Here is a 24,979-nt window from a genome sequence, read left to right as displayed (position 1 = left end):
ATTGAATTTCGCATCCTCTTACTGTTGATACCCTTCCGCATGTGCAGGCGCCATGGTCGCGCCCGCTGTTCCTGAGTATGTGCTCCTGAATCCTTGGTTTACGTGTTCCCCGATATGCGTGCGCATGGCCATTGCCCGTTCCTGGCGGGGGCTGCGATTGCGCAACCGGCAAGAAATGTGAACTGACATCCGAGAATTTATCCAGGATCCACGAGGAGGAGGATATCTATGTTGCGGTCGATGCGCGGACAGAGTCGCTGCAGAGCTTGCGGGAATTGGGTCCCCCGGACCTGGTATATCTGGTGAAACAGCCGAAGGCCAACTCAACCCGTCAGGTATGCCAATATACCGGTCGATTATAGTGTGGAGTTAACATTAACAATTGACGATTCTCTCTACCTGCAGACTGGCGTGTATCACCATGTCACCGGAATCGATGCCTCCTCCTCCGCCAGCCTAGCCGCCTACGTCAACACCCTCACGTTCTCTCCCCTTGATAAGACACACAAAGTGGTATCAGGAATCTACTGGTGAGAACATCCAATCTGGTTGCTGTGCAATCCTCTCACTAATGACCGACCAGCTGTTACAATGCTTTCTCCCATCTGGACATGCGAGTCGAAGTCAAGATCCCCGGAAGCTTGGAAAGCTACTGCATTGACGAGCGCGGCGACAAACGTGTGGCAACCGAGGCACTCTGGCTGGAGACTTTCCTATGTGCCGTCCTTAGGGCCTACTTGTACGCCGATAATGGAAGCGGAGATGCCATCAAGAAAATTGTCGGGGTCCGCCGCTTCAACCCGGTCACAAACACTGAAATGGAGCACAAATTCTTGGATGCTGCTGAAAAACTCTTCTTCTTGGGTATGTCTCATCGCATCGTCATCTACATAAGCTTGATTTTAACGCTGACAACTTTCCAGGACGCCAGCTCAGTTCAGACCCGGAAACGCAAGTCCCCAATACCGTTAGCAACCACCTGACATCAGGTATCCTGAAATACATCTACACAACCGGCCGCTATACCTCTGGCATCAACCTGTTCGAGAAGCTGCGCACACGGGATGTTGAGGTCTCGTCCCTCCTGGCTCGGGTACAATTGATGGCCGATGAGGAGGTACAGGCGGTGCGACTGCTGTACGATGCCTTGCAGGATGTCCCGATGGACTACGCTCTACTTGATTGCCAAGCGGCCTTCTGTCAGGAAAAGGGTGAGGGTGAGATGGCACTGGAGTGTGCCAAACGGGCGGTAACTGCGGCTCCAAGTGAGTTCAGCACCTGGGCTCGACTGGCGGAGGTATATGTTGGCATGGAGCAATGGGACCTGGCGCTTCTGACCCTCAACTCCTGCCCTATGTTCACGTATCAGGACAAGGATACCCCGCGCATGCCGCAACCCTCTCGCATTATGCTTCCGATTCTTTCAGAAAGTATCCTTGATGAGATTGATGAGGGCCAACCTAAGCAAGGAGACCCACATGACTATGTCCACCCCTCTCTGCGAAAGTTGCACGCCGCCGGCTATCAGGGCACGTTTTTGAAGGCCTACAATTTGCTGACGAAGATTGCTGCGGCAATCGGTTGGGATCAGCTTCTGAAGGTCCGCAGCGAGGTTTTTGTCATGGAAGAAGAGTATCGTGTCGAGCGTCATCATGCGCCCAAACCCGCACAGTCGCTCGAGCCAGAGACTAATGGGAATGGAGCTGAGGATGAGGATGAAGACGAGGAAGACACTGGCTCTGTCACGGGCCCTGGACTCGCAGAGGCCTCTGAGGCTGCTGCCAATGGTAACAGTGATGAGGCTGATGCAGAGAACACCATCGAGCGCCCCGAGCAAACAATGGCATCGGAGGTTGTGAAGTCGGGTAACGATGATGTAGGTTGCTCATCTTATAGACATTCTATGATTAATTTGCTGACTCTTCCAACAGCCCGATACATCCCACAGCGCCTACACCCAGTTCCGGAACAAGCGCCTTTGTGAGCGCTGGCTGGACAATCTTTTCATGGTTCTTTACGAAGACCTCCGCATCTACACTATCTGGCGAACTGAAATGGCCCAGTTCCGCCAGCAAGCCATGGAATACAAGAAGTCCGCCACCGAGTGGGAGATCCTCGGCGAGCTCGCCGAGCGGCTGGACCACTTCGATGAGGGCATCGAGGCCTATCAAAACTGCTTGTCGATTCGTTTCTCGCCCAAGGCCACGCGTGGACTTTTGAAGCTGTATGAAAAGAGGAACGACACAAGAGGCATGCTGGGCGCATTGATCCGCCTGATCGCATGGCAGTACCGTTGGTACTCCGAGGTATGAATATTGACACCCCAAAAGATGAGCTGCAATACTGACTACCTATAGTTCTCTCCCGAGCTTCTATACATGATGCGGAAGCTGATCGAGGATGAGGGTGCTGTCAAGGTGCGAAGTATCGTCCAGGCTACCAACCTACCCCAGCCAGTTCTGGATCTCACACATCAATACTGCCAACTCTGTGCTACTTTCCGTAGCAGCGGCAGCGATACTTGAATCGAGGTCTGGGAAAGCTGGATGTGGCATTGTGAACTGCCTGGATTCCAGATGTAAAGCGACGCCGGGGTTAATGACTATCTCCGATTGATGAGACTTGTTATCTCTATAATTCTCCTGTTACTCGATTTATTACTACTAGTAACGTAGGCTAGAAGGTATATACTAGGTGTTATTTCTTTTTTCTCTTGCTGTTCTAAAACTTGTAGTTGGGAAATTGGCAATTGTTGTAAGTTAGATACCATCACATGACTATGAAGGGCAAGGACTTGCCAGAATCGACTATCCTAGAAACAGGAAAAGCCCTAACTGCCCAGGTGGATATCAATGTTGACAGTAACCTTAAAAGCGAGTGACCAGGGACCTCATGAAAAGGTTTGAGCTCTGTGAAATCACTACAGATGGCCCGTTACAAGTATACACCATAGTGCAACCCTCTACGACCTTGGAAATGACAAAACCAGCCAGATCTACTCAGTATACCTCCATATACTCCCTCTAAACAATTTAGATCAGAGTCGAAGACGGGGAAAAAAGCCATACAGCCATCCCATTGAAAACGAGGTTTTTAATCCTAGCCAAAAAAAAGGTCTTAACTTCACTCTTCGGCATCAACCTCAGGGAGATCTGACTCCTTGGGAATATCGCCGCCCTTAGCCTTGGCCGCAGTCGCCGCAGGACCACTGGGTTTAGCCGTATCATCGGCCTCTTCCTCTTCTTCCTCCTCCTGTCCTTCAGCATCGTCGCCATTGGCGCCATTCTCCTCGGCATCCTCTTCGTCCTCAACGGTGGGCGCGGTCTTTCGCTTCTTAGCTTTAGGAGGGGCTGGAGTGTATGAAACGGTCAGGAAATGGATCAGTACAGTAGATAAGAGATGAAACGCACCTTCGGCTTCGGCTTCTTCCTCTTCTTCCTCTTCATCCTCATCATCCTCCTCGCCCTCCTCTCCCTCGCCCTCGTCGCTCACATCTGAGGCCTCGAGTTCGGAGTCTTCGTATCTATAACAATGCGCGATCGAGTTAGTGGACTTTTCTCGACATCTTGGGTTGTGTCTTGCAAGGGATTGACTGCGCAGGGTGATGCGATCAACGCGCGACCATTCGGGGGTAAGCAGAATGAACCGAATGGCTCAGCGCAAAGCTCGGAAGGCGCGCGCAGCGCTAATTGGACCGAAATGGATACGGGGAAGCACGCTTACTCTTCTTCCTCTTCGCTGTCGTCGCTAGGGAGAGCCTGGAGCTCCTCCTCGGGGTCTTGCTTTCTCTTGCGAGTAGACATGGTGGACAATGTATGAGTTATTTAAATTCAATTCGCGTAGTATAGGTGCGGAGGGTGGAGAAGGGAGGTGTAGGTGTAGGTGTAGGTGTAGGGGAGGGGAAAGGGTGAGGAGATGAAATCTCACCCTCGTTATATAGGAAAGGGGAGGGTCTCCAGGGTTCCGGAGCTCCAAAGGGGCAACCAAGGGAGGGGAACGTAACGAATAGGTGACGACATGGGCTGATAGCTTACACTGCCATTTTGTGGAGACGGGTGCGTGGCGATGTGTGCTGCAGTGCGTGCATCCCGGTAGTTCTAATTACGCTTCCTTCTTTCCCGCTCAGACCTCCGTGGCTGGGACTTTCAGCTGTGTATTTCTCTCTTTCTCTCCGACTGTCCAGCCTACTGCGCCAAGAATTCAAAGTTCGCCATGCTTGGGTCTAGCAGGTTCTCGTCAAGGCCGAATCCATATGTTCCGACCATGTCGTAGATCAGGTCTGGAGGCGGGAATCCCTGTGCCATCGCATTCGCGCCCCCCGGCACTTCGCTGCCATCCATGCCGCTGCCATTACTAGTGCCCACTTGCCATGCAGCCTCCCAGGAGTCGAATCGCTCGAGCATCTTGCCTAGCCCACGTGCTATGTGTCGTGTCAAGTGCCGCTCACCTGCAGAGACGCAGTTCATGAGCTCGATCACGCGCTCGACCAGCCGCCGCACTTGGCGTGCGTTGATGCTTAGATAGGCGGAGTTCCAGTTAATCGCGACCTTGAGCAGGAAGACTGCGGAAAAGGTCACCATGGTGTGGGTGAAGATGGGGACACCGACGATCGCATCACGGATGTCAGGCTCCTCGAGTACCATGTTGAGGCAGGCCATTGCAGATGAAATAGCAATATTGGCCGATTCTTTGCGATCCATCGAGAAGACAGGAGTGTTCGACGGTGAAAGAGCTCGAAGCGAAAGCGAGTTAAGTTGGAATTTAGCAAAATGGTAATGTAGTACCACTCCCTTGGAGGGGTATGTCCGCACATACGGGCTGTCGGCTGTAGTAAATTAGAAATATTGTTCGACAAAACACCTCAGACAAGACATACCAGATCGGGGCTGCCAGAGCAACCGCCATTGATCCACGGCAACGTTATATACTCTCAATTGACCAAAGTCCTCTTCGGTCAATGCCTGCTCGGTGTCGCTGCCAAAGGTCCGGTAGGCCTCGGTCAAAATCATGAACAGGGCGACCTGGGCCAGAAGGCGTATGTCGCCCGGAACAACCGATGGGAACTCGAGGAAGGTTTCGTAGTTCCGGATAGCCACATCCTCGTGGATGACGGGTGGTCGTCCGTAAGCTATACTGAAGTGGTGATCGCAGACATAGAGCAAGTACCAAAGCTGTGCACGCTCATACTGGTCAGTGTTTCCGCGAGTCAGGCGCTGGTAGCTCTGGTGCAATCCCATCTCGGTTGCAATGCGTACTGCATGCCCGGAGAGCTTCCAACTCAGTTCCGATAACCAGAACGCGCCAACACAGAGACCGCGGATATCATCCAGGGTGTGGGCCCGTGTAAGCGCCATGCTAGACACCAACGACACATACTCGTTATAGCACCGATTCAGTGTATCTGTGCGATTGGGAATATGAAGTGCCGCAACAGTCAACACTGCAGCGGAGAGTAGGGTTGATGCGCGACGGACCGAGGTCAGATCTCGATGCACCAGAATTATCCCGCCCCAAAGCAGCTGGTTCATGGTGCGACTGAAGTATGCAAAGAGCTCTTCCGCCTCGTGTAACGAGATCAATCCCCGTGTAATGAAGTCTTCTTCCAGCAGAGTCTTTCTGGGTGCTTCAATGTGGTTATTCCGTAGGTTTCGCAATTTGGTAACCTCATATAAACTGCGCATGGGTGCCGGGACCAATTCCGGGTCCGGTTCTTGGGATGGCTCCCTGGTGACATCCATCACGACACCAGGTCCCTCTTGAGGAGTAGCGTGTGGGTGCGATTGCGACGCATCAATGGACGCTCGGTGGCCATGGTGCGAGGAGGCCGGGCTGGGTCCATTGCGACTTTCACCAGTCGAGTAGGTTGAAAGATCAGGGAGTCCGGCTTGTCGCAAAAGTTGCGACACCGCAGTTTGCAGTTGCTGCATCGACGCAGCTGCCTGAGACTTCCATCTATGTAGGGATTGGATTAGCAACGATTCCTTTGCGACAGCTCGGGATGTTTCCCGGAGCGCGGGGTCAGGAAACGTACAGTCCGTCGTCGTCGACGAATTTCTGCGAAAAATCGTTCACCACGCATTTGATGCCACTGCGAAGACATTTTGTGCAGTTTGTCTCACCCGGTCGGAATTCGCAGCGGATCTTATGGCGTTTGCACTCGGCGCCTGCCTGGAGTCAGTCAATGCAGCGATGTGGGGGTGGCGAACACTCACATGCGCGAGCCTTGGAGATCTTGGGCGTCTGCCGTGAATCTGCAGAACGATCTTTTGGTGAATCTAAGCCAGCCTCCGTTGAGGAGCGCTTGAGTGGAGTCGAAGCATCCATGAAGGAATTCGGTGATGCTCCGGGGGATGCGGGTTAGGGGGCAAAAGACTGGCGGGGGAGTGGAACAGTCGGGGGAGACCGAGGGTGGATTCGCGGTGTGCCCTCATCTGGATCCACGCTTGAAGGCTGTGCGCTTGCCATCTGTTTGAAGATAGGACCCTTGCTATAATGTTAGTCTCTTTCTACTTAAGGTTGCTAGGTATACATACTTCACTACCATCTGTTCCTGTTCCTGGCACCAACACCCAGCGCATACATTACATTAGCTGGCGGAGTATACCCCGTTCCTTCATCACCAATTGTCTAGTACAATAATGCGCATGGTCTAATGGAGCGCCCTGAGATGCGCCGGTGATAGAGCGACGGCATTCGTGGAGCAGATCCACCGTGAAGGAGACCAGCCGGCCCAAGTCCGGTGCGGAGGGTGAACGGCGGATCTCCTCGGACTTGCTGCGAATGCGGAGAGAAGCTCCGATGCGCTCATAAACCCACTGTTGGTTAATTCCTGCTCACCCAACAATCGATTATTCTTTATTATGCATATTCTCATCACCGGTGCTGCCGGTTTCATCGGCCAGCTACTCGCCAAAGAACTCTTGAATGACTCCGAATACCGCGTTACCTTGACAGATATCCATCAACCCCCAGTCCCCCAGGGCGTTCGCTACCCCCAGAATGCAACTTCAGTGAAGGCAGACCTCCTCGTCGGGGCTAATGATGTTGTTGACCCCTCTATCGACGCCGTCTATGCCTTCCATGGCATCATGTCTTCAGGCTCCGAGGCCAACTTCGACCTGGGCATGAGCGTGAACGTTGACGCGACCCGCAACCTGCTCGAGGCACTGCGGCATACCTGCCCCGGGGTGCGGGTGATCTACGCATCCAGCCAGGCCGTCTACGGTCAGCCGCTGCCCGAGGTAGTGACTGACAGCGTCATCCCAACACCCGAGTCCTCGTACGGCGCCGAGAAGATCATCTGTGAGACCCTCATCAATGAGTATACCCGTCGCAAGTTCATCACGGGTTTCACTCTGCGCTTCCCTACTATCTCAGTTCGTCCGGGTGCGCCTACTGCCGCTGCTTCTTCGTTCCTGTCGGGTATGGTCCGCGAGCCTCTGGATGGCAAGGAGTGTGTTATCCCCATCGAAGACCGCTCGTTCAAGTCATGGCTTTGCTCGCCCAAGACTCTTGTTCACAATCTTCTTGTTACCCTCCGTCTTGACGGTGCCTCTGTTCCTCCGCACATCCGCCAGATTAACGTTCCTGGTATCTGCGTGACCGTCCAGGGAATGATGGATGCGCTGGAGAAGGTGGGTGGCAAGGATAAGCTGGCTCTGCTTCGGGAGAAGGAAGACCCTGCTCTGGTGCCGATTCTCAAGTCATGGCCTACGCAGTTTGATAACTCCCAGGCTATTTCGCTGGGAATGAAGCGTGATGAGTCGTTTGAAGTGGCCGTGCAGGATTACAAGGTGCAATTGGAGAGCTCACGATCATGAACATAGACGCAAAAATAAATATTTACTTTACAAGCTCTTATACTCTTTGCATCTCCAAGGAAATCGGGACGACACGCTGGTTGATCGGCGGACTTCCGCCCTTTGAGACCTGAGGTTGGGGCTACATTGGCTGCGCTGGTTGCCTTCGTCAATAGAAAGGTATCTGTCAATCCTAGGCTCATGCCATTAAAACACGTGAAGAAGCGAAATTATTTCCAGACAAAAAGGTAATAAGCAATGAATCCGAATGTTCCTGAACCATCAAGCACGAATCCAAAACGCCTCTGCCGAAATCCTTGTATCCCTGCCCATTGGTGTATCCAATCCATCGCAAAGTTTGCAAGCACGAAGCAGAATCAAATCATAACAGTCATGATAAAAGAGACATTACAATGGCTTAAATCTCGTTCTCAGGAGCCAAGTCGAACTTCCTGGTTGGCAATTTTCTCTGTTTCTTGCCAGGCGAGGCAGTTGGTGAGGAAGGTGTGAACATGCTGTCTGTGAGGTTCAACTGGTTCATGCGTTGCAACGCATTCTCAATGTCGCTTTCTCGGCCCAGGAGATTGGATGATCGGCTGGGCGGGACATGCTTGGATCGAGGCTTACGCGTGGGTGACTGAGAACTCATTTCACGCTCAAGAGCTGCAACGCGGCGGCGGAGCTGCTCATTCTCGTCCTCGAGATCTTGCACTTTCTGATCGGAGGTTGGCTCGGGATCTTCAAAAACTGGTGAAACGGTTAGTCGTGAACGAGAAAGCAGCCTTTGAAATGGCTTAGGCTTACTGTTAAATCCTCGAGAAACCAGCTCGATCTTCTTATCGATGTGCTCGTCATTACGGCCAGACTGTGAACTGTCAGTGACACATACCATGGCTGCAGAGTAAATTACTTACCTGTTCATCCCAGGCCGTCTGCCACCGTTTCCGCTCTGCTTCCATCATCTCATCCATCTCAGCCCAGCACTCTTCGCGGACTTCTTGTTCAATCATAACGCATCGGTCCTCAGCAGCTGCAAGTCTGATTTCTAGCTCGGATCGTGCGATCTCTTCCTCGGCAAGTCTCACAGCCAGACCGTGGCAATCCTTTGTGAGCCTCGTGATCTCCGCTGCAGCACGCTCCAATTCTTCGATCTGAGCAACGTTTGGCGAGGTACGTCCGCTGGCCGATCGTTCCTTGCTTGAGACAGCCGACAGTATGGATTCAGTGAGCGAGGGCACTCGGGGAACAGTGACTTCGCGGGCCAACGCAGAATAGCGCAAGATCTGCGAAGTGGCATTGAAGTCACCCAAGGGATCTGCTGTCACAACCATGATAGCCTTTTGTGGGTGGAGACCTCGAGACATTTGGTTGGACGAAGGAAAGGAGTTGGAGAACAGGAGCTCCGTCAATTTGCATTGGCGGAAAGGAACGAGAGCAGTCTGCGTTATGTTAGTGACTGTCACTGAGCCTCAGTAATGGTCCGGCATACCTTGATTCCATCCTGCAAATTGCTCTGCATCTGGAGGCACTGTCCCAAATACATCAGACTTTCGTTGATCTTGCCGGCCTCCGCGAGAGTAGCGCCGGCAGTTTTCGCCGTTCTCGCTCGCTCAGAGCCTAGAAATGTCAGGATCTAGATCAATCCTTTTGTACAATGTACGTACCGGCCAGGTCGACAACAGTAAGGGTGTTTCCAACCCAGTTGGCCTCCCCGTAGCGTTTGCTATGTGTCAGTTTCTTGACCTCAAGGCAGAAAAAACCATGGCTTCGGGAGCTGACGCTGTTTGCTCCAGTGCCGGTAACTTTTCGTTCCGTCAAACCAACGTCGAGGATAGCCAATGCTTCCTCATAGGAGCTGCAGGCAATCTTTCTGAGCCCTGCGACAAGCTTTCGGTCGGGTGAGCCCTCAGTAGGCTTGAACAGCAATGGGCGACGTCGATCCTTTTGGCTGTTTCCACGTGACATGGCGCTTCCCTGACCAGGGACAATCGATGGAGTTAAGAGGTCGAAGATTCGATCATTATAGACCTCGTACATGGATACCAAAACCACGTAGTCGGCGTTCGCATTCAAGTCCACGGCTAGATGGCTCACGTCGGGTATTCTCGGCGCGGTAACAGGTCGCTCACGCTGCTGGCGGCGGGGAAATACCAATGCAGGGGTTGGTTCCTGGAAGACGTAGAGTCGTGATTTAGCTAAACGGCTATCATATGGATTGGGGCGTGTAAAGGGAAGAGGATTGAAGGGCCCTGGGGTTATCCTCCCAAAGTGCTCAGTCGATTGTAGGCCTTGACCGGATCGATCCTTGCCGATGGGACCCAAGATCAGGTCCGCCTTTTGAGGGCTTCCAGTGTATCTATGCGATCTGGGAAGACCGGTTCCAGGAGCGGGTGGACGCGAGGAGTGTGATCCTTGGGGGCTATTCAGGAAATGGGGTGTCCGTACCGTCAGTGGGGTGTGTGCACGGCCAGGGCTCATAGGAGTTTGGGCTCTCGAGTTGCGACCTCCATTGGGGTCGCCGTAGACGGCGTCCAGGAATGTCTGGGCAGAGAAAATCTGTGCCTCTGAAGCATCAGAAGCGGCCAAAGAAGCGAGCATCATGGGACTGATGCTGCCGTCCTCGGTTTTCACGGTGGGCTCCAGTGACCGGAAGATGACATCGAGGGCCATTTGGGTAAGACCCCGCTGGGACTTGGATCCTAGGATGGTGTGGCTCTATATTCCCTCGCCATATTAGTTTCGTCCTCGCTGCTTCAAACCACAGCTAACAAACCTTTCCACTGCCTGTAACTCCCAGTGTCGCAACCAATCCATCGCGGCTTTCCTTCAAGACTCCCCTCACCAATGACTCCATGCCAGTGTCATGGAAGACATCCACCTGTGAGGCGTTCTCTTCAAAGACCTTGGTGAAGGCGAATTTCTCGATTGCACGCTTTCGAGAAGCACTGGGCGGTTGCAGTGTGATATGGGTTGAAACCGGTGCCACAATCTCGCCGTCATTTTGAGATGCCTCTGGTGACTCGACCGTGAGGAATCGCTCGTTTTCGTCGTGATTCTGCGCAATCGGAGGTCGCAGACGAAGGTAGACCTGAAACAACGAAGCTTGGGGCTGTTTGGACGACATGACGATGTTGTCTGGATTAAGCATCCAGCCGCAAGTTGGTTGTGGAGGTCAAACGTCAAAAGTCGAGACTCCAGTGCAAACATGTCCACAGATCTCCATCGCGCCATCCCGATGTGGAAAGGCGTTGTGTTGTCGTGGCAACCAAGATCACGTGTATATATTCTAAACATCCTCCAAGTCTTTCGAAATACACCTAGATGTTCTTCAGCGCGGCCTGGAGATAAGCTAGTAATTGCCGCTAGCCTGCTGGATGATCTCATTGAAGCATTGACAAGTTTGCTTTCTTTCTGGAAGCATGGCGATGGCCGTGAGTTCAGCCACGGAAGAACCCGCTTTCACCCATGGATAGGAGATACGAGACTTACCGTTTTGAGTCACTGTAACTCAGCCATCACAAAATCAGCCCAATCAAGCGTATACGGCCCATACTACGGAGTAGTCCCGCGGTTCGGCGCTTGGGCCCGAAATGACCTCGTATTGGGGCGAGCCAAAACGCTGCGCCCTGCGGTATATTCGACTGAACCTTTGTGGGTCATTTCCTCGGATCCCGCATGGTGATTCGCCCGTCGTGCTGATCTGGCTCGTAGTTTCGTGGTTTATGACCCAAATGGGTAACTCGTTTTCGCTTGTCATTAGAGCCTATCGATCCATACGATAGGGCTGAGGAGCTTCACCCGCATAAAAAGACTCCTGGTTCTCTGTCAGAGACTTGGAAACAAACTACAATCTTTGTGATATTCCTGAATTCACACCTACATGATGATTGAGGAACGTTCATATCGTGAGTATCATCATACTATTTGTTGAGATGCTAGTCTGACGCCCCACAAGAGCCAGGGAGTCTGTGGTTCTATGCACCGAACAAAGGCGCCCCCATAGCCTTTGCGATTCTCTTCGCTGTCTCGGGCGTAGCTCACTTTTATCAGACCTTGTATGTTTATTTCTTCCAGCCGAACAGCACTCAAGACCCAAAGTTAATGATCTTATAGCCGCTACAAGTCCTGGAAAGTGACGGGCATGTTGCCATGGTCAGCACTTCTTTTCACGGCAGGATTCATCATGCGCACCATCGGTGCCTTTGGACAATGGGGCAACATTCCAGTTTATATTTCAAGCACTGTCCTCCTTTTGGCTGGACCGTGAGATGCCCACTTCCCAATTACCTACGGGATGAACGATATGGCTAACGTTTCTCTCCCACTAGGCCGGTCTACGAAACGGCCAACTACTTAATCCTCGGTCGCATGCTCTACTACATCCCATATCACTCACCTATACACCCCGGTCGCGTGTTCACAACTTTCGTTGCCTTGGCTGCGGCCATTGAAGCTATCACCGCCAATGGAGCCGTCCGAGTCGCCAGTGCTAGCTCTACAGTCAGTGAGCAAAACACCGGCAAAGCGCTGCTCAAGGCTGCACTCATCATGCAGATTGCCTTGATGGTCGGATTCGTGGCACTTGCCGGACGATTTCACATCAACTGTTCGAAGGGCGGTGTCTTGAATCGGAAAATTAAGCGCACCTTGATTGTTCTTTACATCAGCTGCACGCTCATCACCGTTCGAACCATTTACCGTACCGTCGAGTATTTCACTGCTGCGAGCCTGAACAACTACACGGACATCCAGCACATTAGTCCCATTCTCAAGCAAGAATGGTTTTTCTGGTTCTTCGAGGCCGTCTTCATGTACAGCAACACCACCATGCTCAACATTTTCCATCCGATGTCAGTGCTTCCGCGCTCGAACAAGGTATATCTGGCCGCAGATGGCGTGACAGAAATTGAAGGACCGGGTTATGACGACCCCCGACCCAAACTCGTGACTATCATTGATCCTTTCGACATTTACGGTTTAATTACAAAGCGTGGCAAGCAGCAGAAGTACTGGGAGACCGGTGGTGTTCATCCCGACGAGACTCGCACCGCGCAAGACGCATAAGTGTGGAGCTTCTGTCTTCCATTGTCATCATTGTTTGATTTTCTGACTGATTCTCGGAACTGTCCCTCGAATGGTGGGTATCATGGGATTTCATATTGATTATAGATTAGTTAATCCTTCTAATGAATTATTTACTAAATACACTAAATGTCATTTTCATCCTTCCCCATTTGTCCTTGGATTTCCCAGCTGTACGCTGCAAATCGACTGCGCTTTCTGATTCGCTCCCCATAGCACAGAAACAGGGGTGGCACGACGCAAAAGACAGTTGCGATACCTGCTAGCACCGACACAGCCAGATTGGAGCCCAATCCATGGAACATCTGTTTTGTGAAGAGGGGGAATAAGCCAGATAGCAACCCTCTGAAGAAGCCCACTGCGGCTGTGGCACTAGCCGAGTAGCTGAGATAGCTATCGGAGATATATCCGTAAAGAACGGTGTCGATCTCGGTCAACGAGTATCCAAAAAAGACGAGCGCTACTGTTGGGACAATCCAAGGGATGTGGGGATTTTGGATCAGGGGCGGGATGGTCCAGCCAAACCACCACAAGGAAAGGGCCAAAAACGGAGTGCCGATTCCTAGACCCACGAGTTTATCTTCGGGCCTAACAGGTAGACCCTTGCGTCGTCGCTTGCTGAGAATATGGGCGTCGAGGAGACGGGTGAACGCACTGAGGCAGGTACCAAGACCGATTGCCAGGAACATGAGAGACGCTTGGGGACGTGTGAATCCCATTGACTCGTAAATGATGGGCATAGCCTCAGTGAAGATGTAGATGAGAGACATGACGACGGAGATTATCATCGCAATGGCGAAGACAATAGGCTCGGCGCAGAAGAGCTGCGCAGGCCGGAACAAGTGTTCTTTCATGAAATTATGCATGGTCGGCGTGTGGTCGTGATTCAGCGCAGGAGGGATGCCTTCGATTTTACGTCGGAGCTGATTGACTTCGCGAGTCAATAGCAAGGAACATCGGGATTCGCAGATGAGGAAGAGGAGACCGGTAATAATTCCCAAAACGATGGCGTAAATGTAAAACACCCATCGCCTAAGCATTTTGTTAGTAAGTCACAATGCAAAAGCCTTGACCGTAGAAACTCACCAGTTGAGGAAGGCAACGATGTGGCTGCTCATTATCGGACCCGCAATCAAGCCAATATTCGATGCAATAGTCCACCAGTAGATCGCCCAGATTCGCGCCTGCGAATTAAATAAATCCTCGATACTTCCGCCCACTATGTTACCCGGGACTGCTGAGAGAAGTCCTGCAATGACTCGCATAACGATAGCCGTAGGAAGGGAATCCACGGTGCCGATGACGACGCAACAAACGCAACTCAGACCACTGCTGATAATGTATAGCTTCTTGCGGCCAAAGGACTCCGTCCATGGAGGGAACACAATTGTACCCACACATTGCCCGAGAAGGAATCTGGTATAGTGTTAGAAAGGGCCTCGGGTCTCAAAGAAAGTCCGTCTTACAGTGTCACAAAGCAAAATGTTGCGAATGTATGCCCAACGTTGTACTCATGTCTGGCTTGCCACGCAGCGGCTGCGCCTGCGGTGCTGCTAGCAGTTCTGTATAGCTCGGTTAGCCATCGTCCTTGGGTATTGCGAGTCGTAAATGGTCGATCATACATAACAAGATCCAGTAAACAGACAAGTCCAAGATCATATATCTTCCTGTAAATCGACCAGTTTCTCGGGTGCTTGGGATTCTCTCGCAGCCATCGTACAAACTTGGTGTCTGGCGTCAATTCAAGATAGTGGTCGCGCAAATGTTCCTGCATCTGCTCCTTCAGGTAGAACTTCGGCTCCACAGTGATAACAGGGCTGGACTTCATTTTGCGGCGTTGACGATATTCTCATAATGCGAATGCGAATGCGCAGATATCAATGAAAGCTTGCTCGTTCAAGACAAGCGATCAGAGATGTGACAAGAAACAACTGGTGTGACATGTGCTATGAGTATAAATTCTCTTCAAGAAATTGGGATGGCCAGCAACTGAGCCTGAGGAATGATAGCCCCCCTGCAAGCCCCACGTTGGAATCTATGTCTAGTTGAGTGTCACTCGGACAACCTTACCTTGACCCGTAGAGTATACTTCTAAATAAGTTCTTAGAACGCACTGATCATGATACTCGATGATTAGTCTCAATTGTCTCTTGCCATATTGCTTTTGATTATCGGTTCAGGTATCAACTATAATTTTACACTGCTCTTCAACCCCAGCCTCCGGAGTTTCGATGCTAGGGATGTAGCATTCTTTGGGCAACCAGGGGACCCACTTCGTGGCAGATCCAGAAGATGACTGGTATCTTGCTTCCTTAGCCGAGCAGTACCTGATGCCAAGCTGGAATTGAACGTTTTCGAAGGAATCTAGGCCGATGCTTATCAGCCTCCAGGGGCCACATTGCGGCTATCAACTTGAGCCTACAGCTTGGCCCACTCGTGGCTTCGAAGCATTCTGGCAAAAACACTCAACCCCTAGAGCATCCGGTCAAATGAGATTTTGTTTGGAAATTTGAGCCGATCATGCGGCAAGAGTGGACATCACACACAGCAAGGAACTACAAACAGTCCCTGGGAGAGCAATCGCGATCTAAAATGGCATGTAGTAATCTTTGTCTGGCTTGTGGACGTTGGCAATTATCATGACTGGGAGTTTGAACCAATGAAACACAAGATTTACGGTTGATGTCAAAGTCGAGGTGTGGCGGGATATGGGATTGCCAGGGGGGCGACGAGGGCAGCTTGGTGTGCGCCAAGGTTGAGCTTTAGAGTAGTTTTGAGAACCCCTAAGGTCGGCGACATTATTATAAAATGCGGTTGACAAGGTGGCGTGGGTGGTGGATCCGTCGTTTACCTGTAGAGGAAGGAAGGAAGGGGAGGAATAACATCAAGTTCCGGGCGTTATCACTAACAATCCTCCCCGGTGGTCGAGTGGTTAAATACAAAAAGTGTTGATGGCCTCGTCATATGATACATTCTCAAGACCTACCGGTACGTCATTCGCCACGGGCGTCACTGTACATTAACCTGTGCAGCGGGAGGCTCTTGAAGTGGAGGATGTGCCTTCGGGCGGGCCCTAAACGGGCTGAATACCTTTTTCACATTGGCTCTATAATAGTCTAGTTGTTATTGTTAGTATCATCAGATATCTGATATATCCCTTTTGTGGTGTGATGAGGCCTATCGCGAGTTCGCGCGAAGGGGAAGATATCAGAGCAGAATCTTGAAGATGTCCCCAAACACAAAGTCACTCTCGAATCCACCTTGAGTCAGCGTGTTCATACCCAAATATTGCAGGTCAGCTGTTTTTTGCAAATGTCCTCAAACGATGTCAAATGCACTTGTCGTCCATTTCCTACTCAGATCTATATCCGTGTTGACGCTCAAGGCGGTGAGGTCTCCATCAAGCCAATTCGCAGCGGATCGGCGAGGCCACCTCTCCGCAGTCTTCAGCTCGGCCAAAACAAACTTGACCAGCCAGGCTGGTACTCGACTGTGAGCTTCACTGCCTAAATCTGCTCGCATCTAAGGCTTACAGCTCCAGATAGTACCGATCTACTGACTGGATCGGCCTAATTCCAGCGCGTCCTTTTGTCCAACCTCGCCCTACCATCCGCGCCTACAAACTACCCATCATGCTATCATCACTTTCGTCCAGCCTCACAAATGCGCGGCAATCAATTGCTCAAGCGCTGAACTTTGCCCTGGTTCTTTCGACGGCTTTCATGCTATGGAAGGGCCTCTCCGTCGCTTCGGCGTCCAGCTCGCCGATCGTGGTGGTTCTATCCGGGTCGATGGAGCCGGCCTTCCAGCGTGGTGACCTACTCTTCCTCTGGAACCGGAGTCCACGGGCAGAAATCGGCGAGATTGTCGTTTACAACGTTCGCGGAAAAGACATCCCGATCGTGCACCGAGTGGTGCGGACCTACCCCGAGGTCGAGGGCAAGGCGAAGAAGGTTAAGGAGATTACAGTGTATGTGTTGGGCGCCATCTGGGAATTCTTCGGAATGGGTTCATTCTGGATTACATTAATACTGACCAGCATATTCAGTACCTCGACACCGAACTCGCACATGCTCCTGACCAAAGTACGTCGACAATCATACCTTATGTTTCCGTGACAGCTCGGGCTAATACAATAAATCTTTGCAATAGGGAGACAACAACGTTGCCGATGACACGGAGCTATATGCTCGAGGCCAGGATTATCTCAACCGCGAGGAGGACATCGTGGGCAGCGTCCGAGGGTATATTCCTGTAGGTTCTATCACCCCGTGCCTTCACCTGACAACAGATTAACAATTTGAAGATGGTAGGATATGTTACTATCATGCTCAGCGAGCATCCTTGGCTCAAGACAGTTCTTCTCGGTATCATGGGATTGATGGTCATGCTCCAAAGGGAGTAATTGGCATGCAAAAGCTCGATCGGTCAAATAAAAAATATATCGACATCGACATAAATCAATCGATACACTTGGGTCTTCCGTAAACAGTGAAATTATATGTATTGGCGCGAATTAAGATGATGAAGATGTAGAAGGCTCGAAGTAAATTGCGAGGCGACCTTGTGGGCCAAGCTGACGTCTTCACCCACCCCCACTTCAAATCCTGGAGAGCTTCTAGCTTCGATATACCAGGTCACTTTCTTTGAAATCGCACACCGAGCCACTCTCGTTCTTCGGTGTTTTGCCTCGAAATTTCTCTCGACTTTGCCCCTTACATCAACTCCTCCCTTTGTTGTCGCAACTCTTCGCGCCCTCCGCCAACGCCCCCGCACCTCCGTCACGCGCTCCGCGAGACAATCTGATCTGAGAAAATGGGCAGCCAGAAACGCATAGCCAAGGTACAATGCCTCCCCAAACTTTCTTCTCACTTGACCTCCGTTCGCTGACCTTGGCTTCTCTGGTAGGAGCTCTCCGAGCTCGTTGAGTCGCCCCCCGCGGGCATCAGCGTCGAATTGGCCGATGAGGCAAACCTGTATGAGTGGAAGGTGCATATGAAGGGTCCTGAAGGATCACCATACCAGGTACGCAAACGCCTCAGCATACCGTTTGCTCTTTTCCCGAACACCTGTTCTAATCCCCATGTGTAACGAAACAGGGCGGAGTCTTCCTTCTGAAACTGTCGCTACCTACCGCATACCCATTCAAGCCTCCCACGGTTTCTTTCGCTACCAAAATCTACCACCCCAATGTTACAAACGACGAGAAGGGCAGTATGTGTTTGGGAATGCTGCGTGCAGACGAGTGGAAACCTAGCTCCAAGATCAGTGCGGTTCTGCAGTTTGCTCGCCAACTTCTGGCAGAGCCCATGCCCGACGATGCTATCGAGGGGAGGATCGCGGAGCAATACAGGAATGACCGTCAGCGCTATGATGAGGTTGCACGGGAGTGGACTCGAAAGCATGCGGCGCATCAGTAGGCTAGTCTATCGTTGAGAAGCCTTTCAGTTATGTGTCTATGACTTTGATCTTGAAAATCATGAAGGGAGGGGTGTTTCTGTGTCATGGCCTAAGTCGGGGATTAGAAGGAACCAAGGGCTTATCCTAGTCGATCGCATCTGAACATACAAAAGAAGCATTGATTTTCATTTTGCTAATACTCATTCTGTCCTTCTTGCTGATATTACCTACCGATTTACTGTCCGCTCCTCGTAGGCGGGACTGTTCCGTAGCGTGGCGGAATTATAACCAAGGCTGGCGTGTGAGATGACTAGCGCGCCGTTGCTAGTGAACCACTGCTCAGTCTATGGCTAGGTGAGTACGAGGATGATACAAGGACATTCCAGTCACAGGCATGTTGGACTAACAACATTCCATATTTGGAAAAGCGGCGGTTTCCCCTTCGGACTTTTGTCCCTTGCAAGGACAAGAAAAAAAAAAAAACCTAATCTATCTTCAAGGTGGAAATGCGTGTTCGGACTGCAATGCCGCTGGCGGAATGATACCTCGATTATGTCACTACTTCCCCGCAGACGACCCCACGGGGAATCAGGCCCACGGCTTTGGTTGGCCGAAGCTATCTGGGGCATATACACCTCGGGAGATGAAGTGCCGGGCTATAAATGAAGGACGGGGGCCAGGGTTTATGAAATGGACCCGAGATCTGGCTCTCTGAAGAAGCTCCATTATGGCAATCATCTCGGACTCAGTAGCCTTTCTCATACAACATGCACCGAGCATCTTCCTACTGGTGGTTGTGGCTCATTTCACGCGCAACTACTTTACACCGGGAGCATCATCTGTACCGGGACCCTTTCTAGCGAAAATATCCAATCTCTGGAGATTCTTTGATGTGGCCAATGGCCATGCTGAGGTCACGCTCCAGAAACTCCATCAGAAACATGGTGACTATGTACGACTAGGTCCAAATGTAGTAAGTGTGCGGGATTTGGACGCACTCAAGATAATATATGGCATCAATAAAGGATATAACAAGGTCAGCTGAGTGCATGTCGCTCATCTTGAGTAGTATTGACCTGACGCCCCTCAGACCGATTTCTACAGAGTGCAACAACAACTGGCCCAGGGCAGGCCAACACCTACGTTGTTCACGACGACAGATGAAGACTTTCATGCTTCTATCAAGCGGCCTATCTCAGCCGCATACTCAATGAGCACTTTGACAGAATTCGAGCCGTTCGTTGACACAACAATTCATACGCTATTCAGAAGGCTAGATGAGTTTGTTGCTGAAAAGAAAGTATGCGACATTGCGGCCTGGTTACAGTACTGTATGATGAGCCCTGGGATGAACTGCGGTGTCAATGCTAAACCCTCATCAGATGCATTTGACGTAATCGGCGAATTGACCTTCAGTAAGCCTCTTGGCTTCTTGGAGAACGGAGGTGATGTAGACGGAATCATTACCGCACTTGAACATATGCTTGACTACTCAGGAAAGGTGTGTGTCTGTTCTCCGCTTCTGTCAGCTTTACTGAGAGGTCGCAGGTTGGCCAGATGCCCTGGTTGGATTATGTGTTTATTAAGAACCCCCTGAGACAGCTTGTGCAAGGAGGCTCCACTGGTGCTGTGGCTCGCTTTGCGCGTGCTCGGCTTGACGAAAGACTTCAACAGACAAGATCAGAATCGAAGAATACCGATACCCCCGCAACGCCATCACACAAGGACTTTCTTGCTCGTTTTCTTGACGCAAAACAGGAGCATCCCAAAATCGTCAGCGACAATCAAGTTTTCTCATATACCATAAGCAACATGAATGCTGGCTCTGATACGACGGCTATTTCCTTGCGCGCGATCCTATACTACAGCCTCAAGAGCCCAAGGGTTATGTCAAAGCTACACCAAGAGCTTCGAACCGCATATCAAGAAAATAGGATTACTATACCCGTCTCATGGAAGCAAAGTCAAGAGGAATTGCCGTACCTTGATGCAGTGATCAAGGAAGCCCTCCGTTTGCACCCGGCCGTGGGGCTCCTTTTAGAACGCATCATCCCCGCTGGTGGTCTCCAGTTGCCCAATGGTGGACCCTTTCTGCCAGCTGGGACAATTGTCGGTGCCAATCCCTGGATCATTCATCGGCATTCGCTCTTCGGGAAAGATGTCGACTCGTTTGTCCCCGAGAGGTGGCTGCAGGCGGATGAGGAGTCGGACTCTGAATTCCAGGCACGCAAACAGCAAATGCTCAGAGCAACTTTTACGTTTGGTGCTGGGCCGAGGACATGCATTGGGAAGAATATTAGTCTACTGGAGATCTACAAGCTCATACCGTCGCTAATGCTGACATACAAGGTGAGATATGGCTTCCTTTAAAGGCGCCCCAAGTACTAGAGATCACCTTCTGACCTTGTGAATAATAGATCGAGCTTGAGTGCCCGGAGAAAGAGTGGGAGACGGTCAATGCGTGGTTTGTGCGGCAGAAAAACATGGATGTTAATTTGACACGCAGTGATATATAGTCGGGACATTTCAAGATTATTGTGGAGATATGGACGGCATCTTGGGTGTATAACATGCCCAGTTACAATATTACAATACCTAGGTGTCAATCAATGGGAAGCTACCATCCGGCTGTTTCACATTTTCATTATGTCAATTGAATCCAGGCGTGGTGAAGAGGGCATCGACGGTTCGTCCAATTTCAAGTTGGATGGGTATTCCGCAGCATCTCAATACTGGCCTTTATCGTCACCTTCTTTTTTCCCCCAGAGACCAACATGAGATTTTCTTTTCGGCTTATGGCCACAGTTGTATCGTTATTAAGCTGGCACGGCATGACATGTCTAGGGTCGCGCGCTTATGCAAATTGATGCCATCTTTGAAGTCAGGCCCAACCCTTTCAACCCTGTTGACATGCCATATACCGGCGCCGAGCTTAATGTTGGCCGCCTTGAAAGAGAGAAAATTCGTGAATCTGCCTTAAACAACATTGATAACTATAATGGCAGCAAGCAAGTTATTACTCATGTTTGAGTTAATACAGATATATACAGCAAGCACTATACATTCAATGTACACTTGAACTACAACTCCTATACATCCGTTCGTCTATTAAGCACCACCCTACATAGTGACTGTAAATGGAACGCGAGGGTCATCGTCACCAAATTTAAGTGTAAAGTTTATTCTCTGAGGTCTCACAGGCGTAATGTAAAATTCAGTCTTTTCTATAAGTATAGCTTTGAGAGGGGGAGCCTTAGTACTAGGTTGGGTTTCGACTTTGGACAACAGTCAAGGTCAGTGAGGAAGAAACCTTTTCGGGTGGGGAGGTGGACAGCAGCTGAGGGGCACGTAGGCAGCAAGCGTATAGTACTTTCGTATAAAATATATCATGAAGTAACTAACTAGTTTGGCCCAATAGGAACGAAGTGTGCTTTCCCGACTCTGACAGATCCTACGAGAATGGTGACGCGCGTTCCGCAAGCTGCGCACCCCAAAACGAAGTGAAGAAGAAATGGAATTGACTGTAAAATAAGATTACGGAAGTGATAGTACATGAAAGTGTTGAGACAGGGATATAAAAGTTTGTAAGAGTCGTTTTGTGATTGGCCGTAGAAATGCGAGAAATTTATCCAAGCAGCTGATATATATAGCATGTGATGACGCCCGTGGCTCAAAAGGGGCGTTCCGGGTTGGCTTTGCCGAAGTCTACGCGGGACGGGCCGAGACATCCTACGTAGAAGGTCAATGTCTAGCGATAATAGCACGCTAGCCTCAAGATACCCACATTGATTAGGTATTGTATATTCGGTTAGCCTTCGAAATAGAATTCCTGCTAATCCCGGGGATGACAAGGTGGCTAATCTGCCTCGTCACGATACCGATCCTGTAATAACGCCGGTTACCGGCGATGCGCTTTTCTAATCCGACATCGGGAGATTGCAGATCACACCGAGAGTAATTGCCAGTACTATCGTTATTGTTCACCATCAGTAGTGGGTTTTGCAGCCGCCATATAAGACTCTTGATCATGGAGCAACCAATTGAGACTAAGTCTATATCTTTACCTTCTATTCCGACAATTGACTTGATCACTTTCTTTCATTTACGCGGAACCTAAATTGTTCTCTTTTATCATGGCTACTATCACCGCTGGTGGCCCCCTAGTCATTGTGCGTGATCAAACCAATCTGCTGCCTCGCACCCAGCTACTGGTTGTGTTTAGTACCCTGGCCACCGCGTTTCTTATCGCCTATGCAGATCAAAACGGAGTGGGAGTGGCCTTGCCCACTATCGCGCGGGATCTAAATGCGCGAGATACCATTAGCTGGGCAGGTACTTCCTCTATGATTGCGAATACAGTGTTTCAGGTTCTCTACGGGCGCCTGTCTGATATTTTCGGCCGCAAGAAAGTGTATCTGTCTGCGGTACTGCTGCTTGCCATTGCCGACATTCTCTGCGCAACCGCCCAGACTGCGTGGGCCTTCTACCTGTTTCGTGGCATGGCAGGTGTTGCCACTGGCGGAATCAACTCATTGACTATGATGATTGTATCCGACATCGTCACTTTACAGGAACGGGGCCGATATCAGGGCATCCTGGGCAGTTGTATCGGACTAGGCAATACGATTGGTCCGTTTCTATCAGCTTCTTTTACGCAGCAAGCCACTTGGCGCGGGTTTTTCTATCTGATCAGTCCTCTAATGGTGCTCTGTGGCATGGGTTCATTTTTTCCTGCTGCCATCCACCATGCCCAAAGGAAATGGCCTCGCCAAGGCGAAACTGATCGACATTTGGGGCTTGTTGTCTGGATCCATCGCTATCATCTGTACGTTGATCCCTATTTCTGGTGGTGGGTCTTACTTTCCCTGGAACTCTACCCTCGTCATCGCCATGCTTTCCGTCGGTGGCGTGGCCACGATTGCATTCATCCTGGTCGAGTGGAAGGTTGCTAAGCTGCCAATGGTCCCGTGTGAGTTTTGCCCCATTCGTTTTGCAGGATCCTTTTCATGCAGCGCTGGAGACCTAATTACGAGTTCAGTGTCTATGTTTCGCACTCCTGCCGTGACGGTCATTCTGCTGCAGAACCTCTTCTTCGGCTACTGCTATTACGCCGAGCTATATTTTCTACCGCTGTATTTTGAAAATGTGCGCGGGGTGACTCCACTGGTATCTGCAGCTCTCCTCGTACCATTGGTGGTTGCGCAGATGATATTCTCCGTTGGTTCCGGATTCTACATCTCGCATTATTCACGGTACGGGGAGGTTATCTGGTTTGGTTTCATCTGTTGGACAGCGTATGTGGCCCGAATTTTCTTTTCTTTTCTTTATCACCCTCTACTTACACGTGGCGTACAGTGGAGCAAGTGTGCTCTGCACCCTAAAGCAAGACACATCTCTAGGAGTGATAATTGTGGCCTTGATCATCCTCGGTGTCGGCGTGGGCAATGTATTCCAACCCTGCCTAATCGCTATCCAAGCCCATTCACCCAAAGATCTGCGAGCTGTTATCATCTCTAATCGCAACTTCTTCCGTGCACTTGGCGGTGCCATCGGCTTAGCATGTTCCAGTCTTGTACTCCAGGCATCCTTTGGCAAGGCGCTCCCAGATGATCTGCGCTATCTCAGTCGGGACAGTTATGTGCTGCCCACGCTCAGTGACTTCTCTACAGCGGACCAGAATGCACTCCGGGCCGCATACTCTCAGGCCAGTCGCACCGTGTTTATCTCCATGGCGCCCGTCATGGGCTTCTGTCTGATGATTTGTGTCTTCATTCGAGACAAGGGGTTACAGCGAAAGGAGGAGATTGCACCCCCGCAGCCTGTGCTGACTACGGCAGGGAGCACGTTTCAAGAGCCAACAGGCATGGCAATTAACGCGGAAAAGTGAGATCCTAAGGAATCGACCAAATAAGGGGGCTTGCAGGGCTGGAGTGGTGATTTCGTGGGCAGATGGAGTAACAAAGCAGGGAATTTGGGAAATGGCCGTGAATAACGTATTTCACAAGCGTGCCACCAGGGTAAAAACTCATAGTAAATGCAACAAATTACAAATTATATCCCACCAAGAATAAATCATCTAGAAGAATTTATTTAACCGTACACTTTGCCATATTTATTTAGAGATTTGATCCTACCAGCCCCTTCCCTCAAAGGGTTAATTATTATTTTGTCGCTATAGCTAGTCTAATATCCGGTAAAATAGTATAATAGTCATTTTCTTACTACTTAATCAATATATATTGCGCAAAACATTAGTTGATAGCCCTCGGGAAACACCAACTTGGAATAATGTGTAGTTGTTGAGCTATGAAATTGTGAATTGTTTGGGATTTGGGGGACGGCGACCCGCTTGTGAAATAGGTTGTGTTAGCTTAATTTGCAATCGTTATCTAAAAATTAAATACTAGCTTCATGGTCAGAAGCTAAAGACCTCTCTGCTTGCCTTGAGCAATGCTGAACCGCGATAGCTCCATCAAATGCTACTTTGGTGGAAGTTTCATCTCCACTTCGCCTAAAGCCCTGGATCGGGCATTTCTCTTACCTTTACAGGCTACGTGGTAAGGTTGGGACTGAACATTGCAATCGGGCATATCTTCGGCGAAATTCAGGGGAATGAACGATAATACTGAGAGCAGACCATGTTTCATCCATTCCCTAGTTGTCCATTTGTCTTGAACAATTAGAAATGATCGCAGACA

The 24,979-nt window shown here is 50.6% G+C and overlaps 11 protein-coding genes across 11 annotated transcripts; 7 read left to right on the top strand and 4 right to left on the bottom strand.

Annotated features, from left to right (window-relative positions):
• Positions 1-52: 52 nt before the first annotated feature.
• N7498_003618 (ChAPs family protein) lies at positions 53-2,525 on the top strand (the record flags this gene model as incomplete). Its single annotated transcript, XM_058450680.1, has 7 exons — positions 53-75; positions 206-335; positions 406-530; positions 584-864; positions 924-1,876; positions 1,932-2,306; positions 2,358-2,525. The coding sequence occupies 7 exons, from the start codon at positions 53-55 to the stop codon at positions 2,523-2,525; spliced, it is 2,055 nt and encodes a 684-aa protein (XP_058310142.1).
• Positions 2,526-3,123: 598 nt separating this feature from the next.
• N7498_003617 (uncharacterized protein) lies at positions 3,124-3,803 on the bottom strand (the record flags this gene model as incomplete). The annotated part of the gene is made up of 3 exons (XM_058450679.1): positions 3,124-3,350; positions 3,411-3,523; positions 3,724-3,803. The coding sequence occupies 3 exons, from the start codon at positions 3,801-3,803 to the stop codon at positions 3,124-3,126; spliced, it is 420 nt and encodes a 139-aa protein (XP_058310141.1).
• Positions 3,804-4,184: 381 nt separating this feature from the next.
• N7498_003616 (putative C6 transcription factor) lies at positions 4,185-6,324 on the bottom strand (the record flags this gene model as incomplete). Its single annotated transcript, XM_058450678.1, has 4 exons — positions 4,185-4,825; positions 4,877-5,952; positions 6,032-6,164; positions 6,213-6,324. The coding sequence occupies 4 exons, from the start codon at positions 6,322-6,324 to the stop codon at positions 4,185-4,187; spliced, it is 1,962 nt and encodes a 653-aa protein (XP_058310140.1).
• Positions 6,325-6,860: 536 nt separating this feature from the next.
• N7498_003615 (SDR family oxidoreductase) lies at positions 6,861-7,820 on the top strand (the record flags this gene model as incomplete). The annotated part of the gene is made up of 1 exon (XM_058450677.1): positions 6,861-7,820. The coding sequence occupies one exon, from the start codon at positions 6,861-6,863 to the stop codon at positions 7,818-7,820; it is 960 nt and encodes a 319-aa protein (XP_058310139.1).
• Positions 7,821-8,217: 397 nt separating this feature from the next.
• Positions 8,218-10,923, bottom strand: N7498_003614 (uncharacterized protein; the record flags this gene model as incomplete). Its single annotated transcript, XM_058450676.1, has 6 exons — positions 8,218-8,546; positions 8,604-8,664; positions 8,714-9,238; positions 9,289-9,416; positions 9,464-10,514; positions 10,573-10,923. The coding sequence occupies 6 exons, from the start codon at positions 10,921-10,923 to the stop codon at positions 8,218-8,220; spliced, it is 2,445 nt and encodes an 814-aa protein (XP_058310138.1).
• Positions 10,924-11,682: 759 nt separating this feature from the next.
• Positions 11,683-12,863, top strand: N7498_003613 (putative RTA1 domain protein; the record flags this gene model as incomplete). Its single annotated transcript, XM_058450675.1, has 4 exons — positions 11,683-11,704; positions 11,755-11,854; positions 11,913-12,062; positions 12,128-12,863. 4 exons carry the CDS (start codon positions 11,683-11,685, stop codon positions 12,861-12,863), a joined length of 1,008 nt encoding a protein of 335 aa, XP_058310137.1.
• A 143-nt stretch (positions 12,864-13,006) lies between these two features.
• Positions 13,007-14,727, bottom strand: N7498_003612 (uncharacterized protein; the record flags this gene model as incomplete). The annotated part of the gene is made up of 4 exons (XM_058450674.1): positions 13,007-13,913; positions 13,968-14,297; positions 14,348-14,443; positions 14,504-14,727. Coding segments are annotated over 4 exons (1,557 nt in total), but the record flags the coding sequence as incomplete, so codon positions are not given.
• Positions 14,728-16,193: 1,466 nt separating this feature from the next.
• On the top strand, positions 16,194-17,286 carry sec11 (signal peptidase complex catalytic subunit SEC11; the record flags this gene model as incomplete). Its single annotated transcript, XM_058450673.1, has 5 exons — positions 16,194-16,373; positions 16,427-16,851; positions 16,930-16,966; positions 17,034-17,135; positions 17,188-17,286. The coding sequence occupies 5 exons, from the start codon at positions 16,194-16,196 to the stop codon at positions 17,284-17,286; spliced, it is 843 nt and encodes a 280-aa protein (XP_058310135.1).
• A 410-nt stretch (positions 17,287-17,696) lies between these two features.
• Positions 17,697-18,301, top strand: N7498_003610 (putative ubiquitin conjugating enzyme (UbcB); the record flags this gene model as incomplete). The annotated part of the gene is made up of 3 exons (XM_058450672.1): positions 17,697-17,723; positions 17,790-17,906; positions 17,981-18,301. The coding sequence occupies 3 exons, from the start codon at positions 17,697-17,699 to the stop codon at positions 18,299-18,301; spliced, it is 465 nt and encodes a 154-aa protein (XP_058310134.1).
• A 701-nt stretch (positions 18,302-19,002) lies between these two features.
• N7498_003609 (cytochrome P450) lies at positions 19,003-20,797 on the top strand (the record flags this gene model as incomplete). Its single annotated transcript, XM_058450671.1, has 4 exons — positions 19,003-19,317; positions 19,372-19,782; positions 19,830-20,630; positions 20,699-20,797. Coding segments are annotated over 4 exons (1,626 nt in total), but the record flags the coding sequence as incomplete, so codon positions are not given.
• A 1,617-nt stretch (positions 20,798-22,414) lies between these two features.
• On the top strand, positions 22,415-24,168 carry N7498_003608 (uncharacterized protein; the record flags this gene model as incomplete). Its single annotated transcript, XM_058450670.1, has 4 exons — positions 22,415-22,910; positions 23,038-23,250; positions 23,320-23,575; positions 23,637-24,168. 4 exons carry the CDS (start codon positions 22,415-22,417, stop codon positions 24,166-24,168), a joined length of 1,497 nt encoding a protein of 498 aa, XP_058310132.1.
• Between the last annotated feature and the right edge of the window lie 811 nt (positions 24,169-24,979).

The sequence above is a fragment of the Penicillium cinerascens genome, assembly GCF_028974065.1.
Source record: "Penicillium cinerascens strain IBT 15544 chromosome Unknown contig_24_segment0_segment0, whole genome shotgun sequence".
In the NCBI taxonomy this organism is placed as follows: Eukaryota; Fungi; Ascomycota; class Eurotiomycetes; order Eurotiales; family Aspergillaceae; genus Penicillium; species Penicillium cinerascens.
This window is presented reverse-complemented; position numbering and strand designations above follow the sequence as displayed.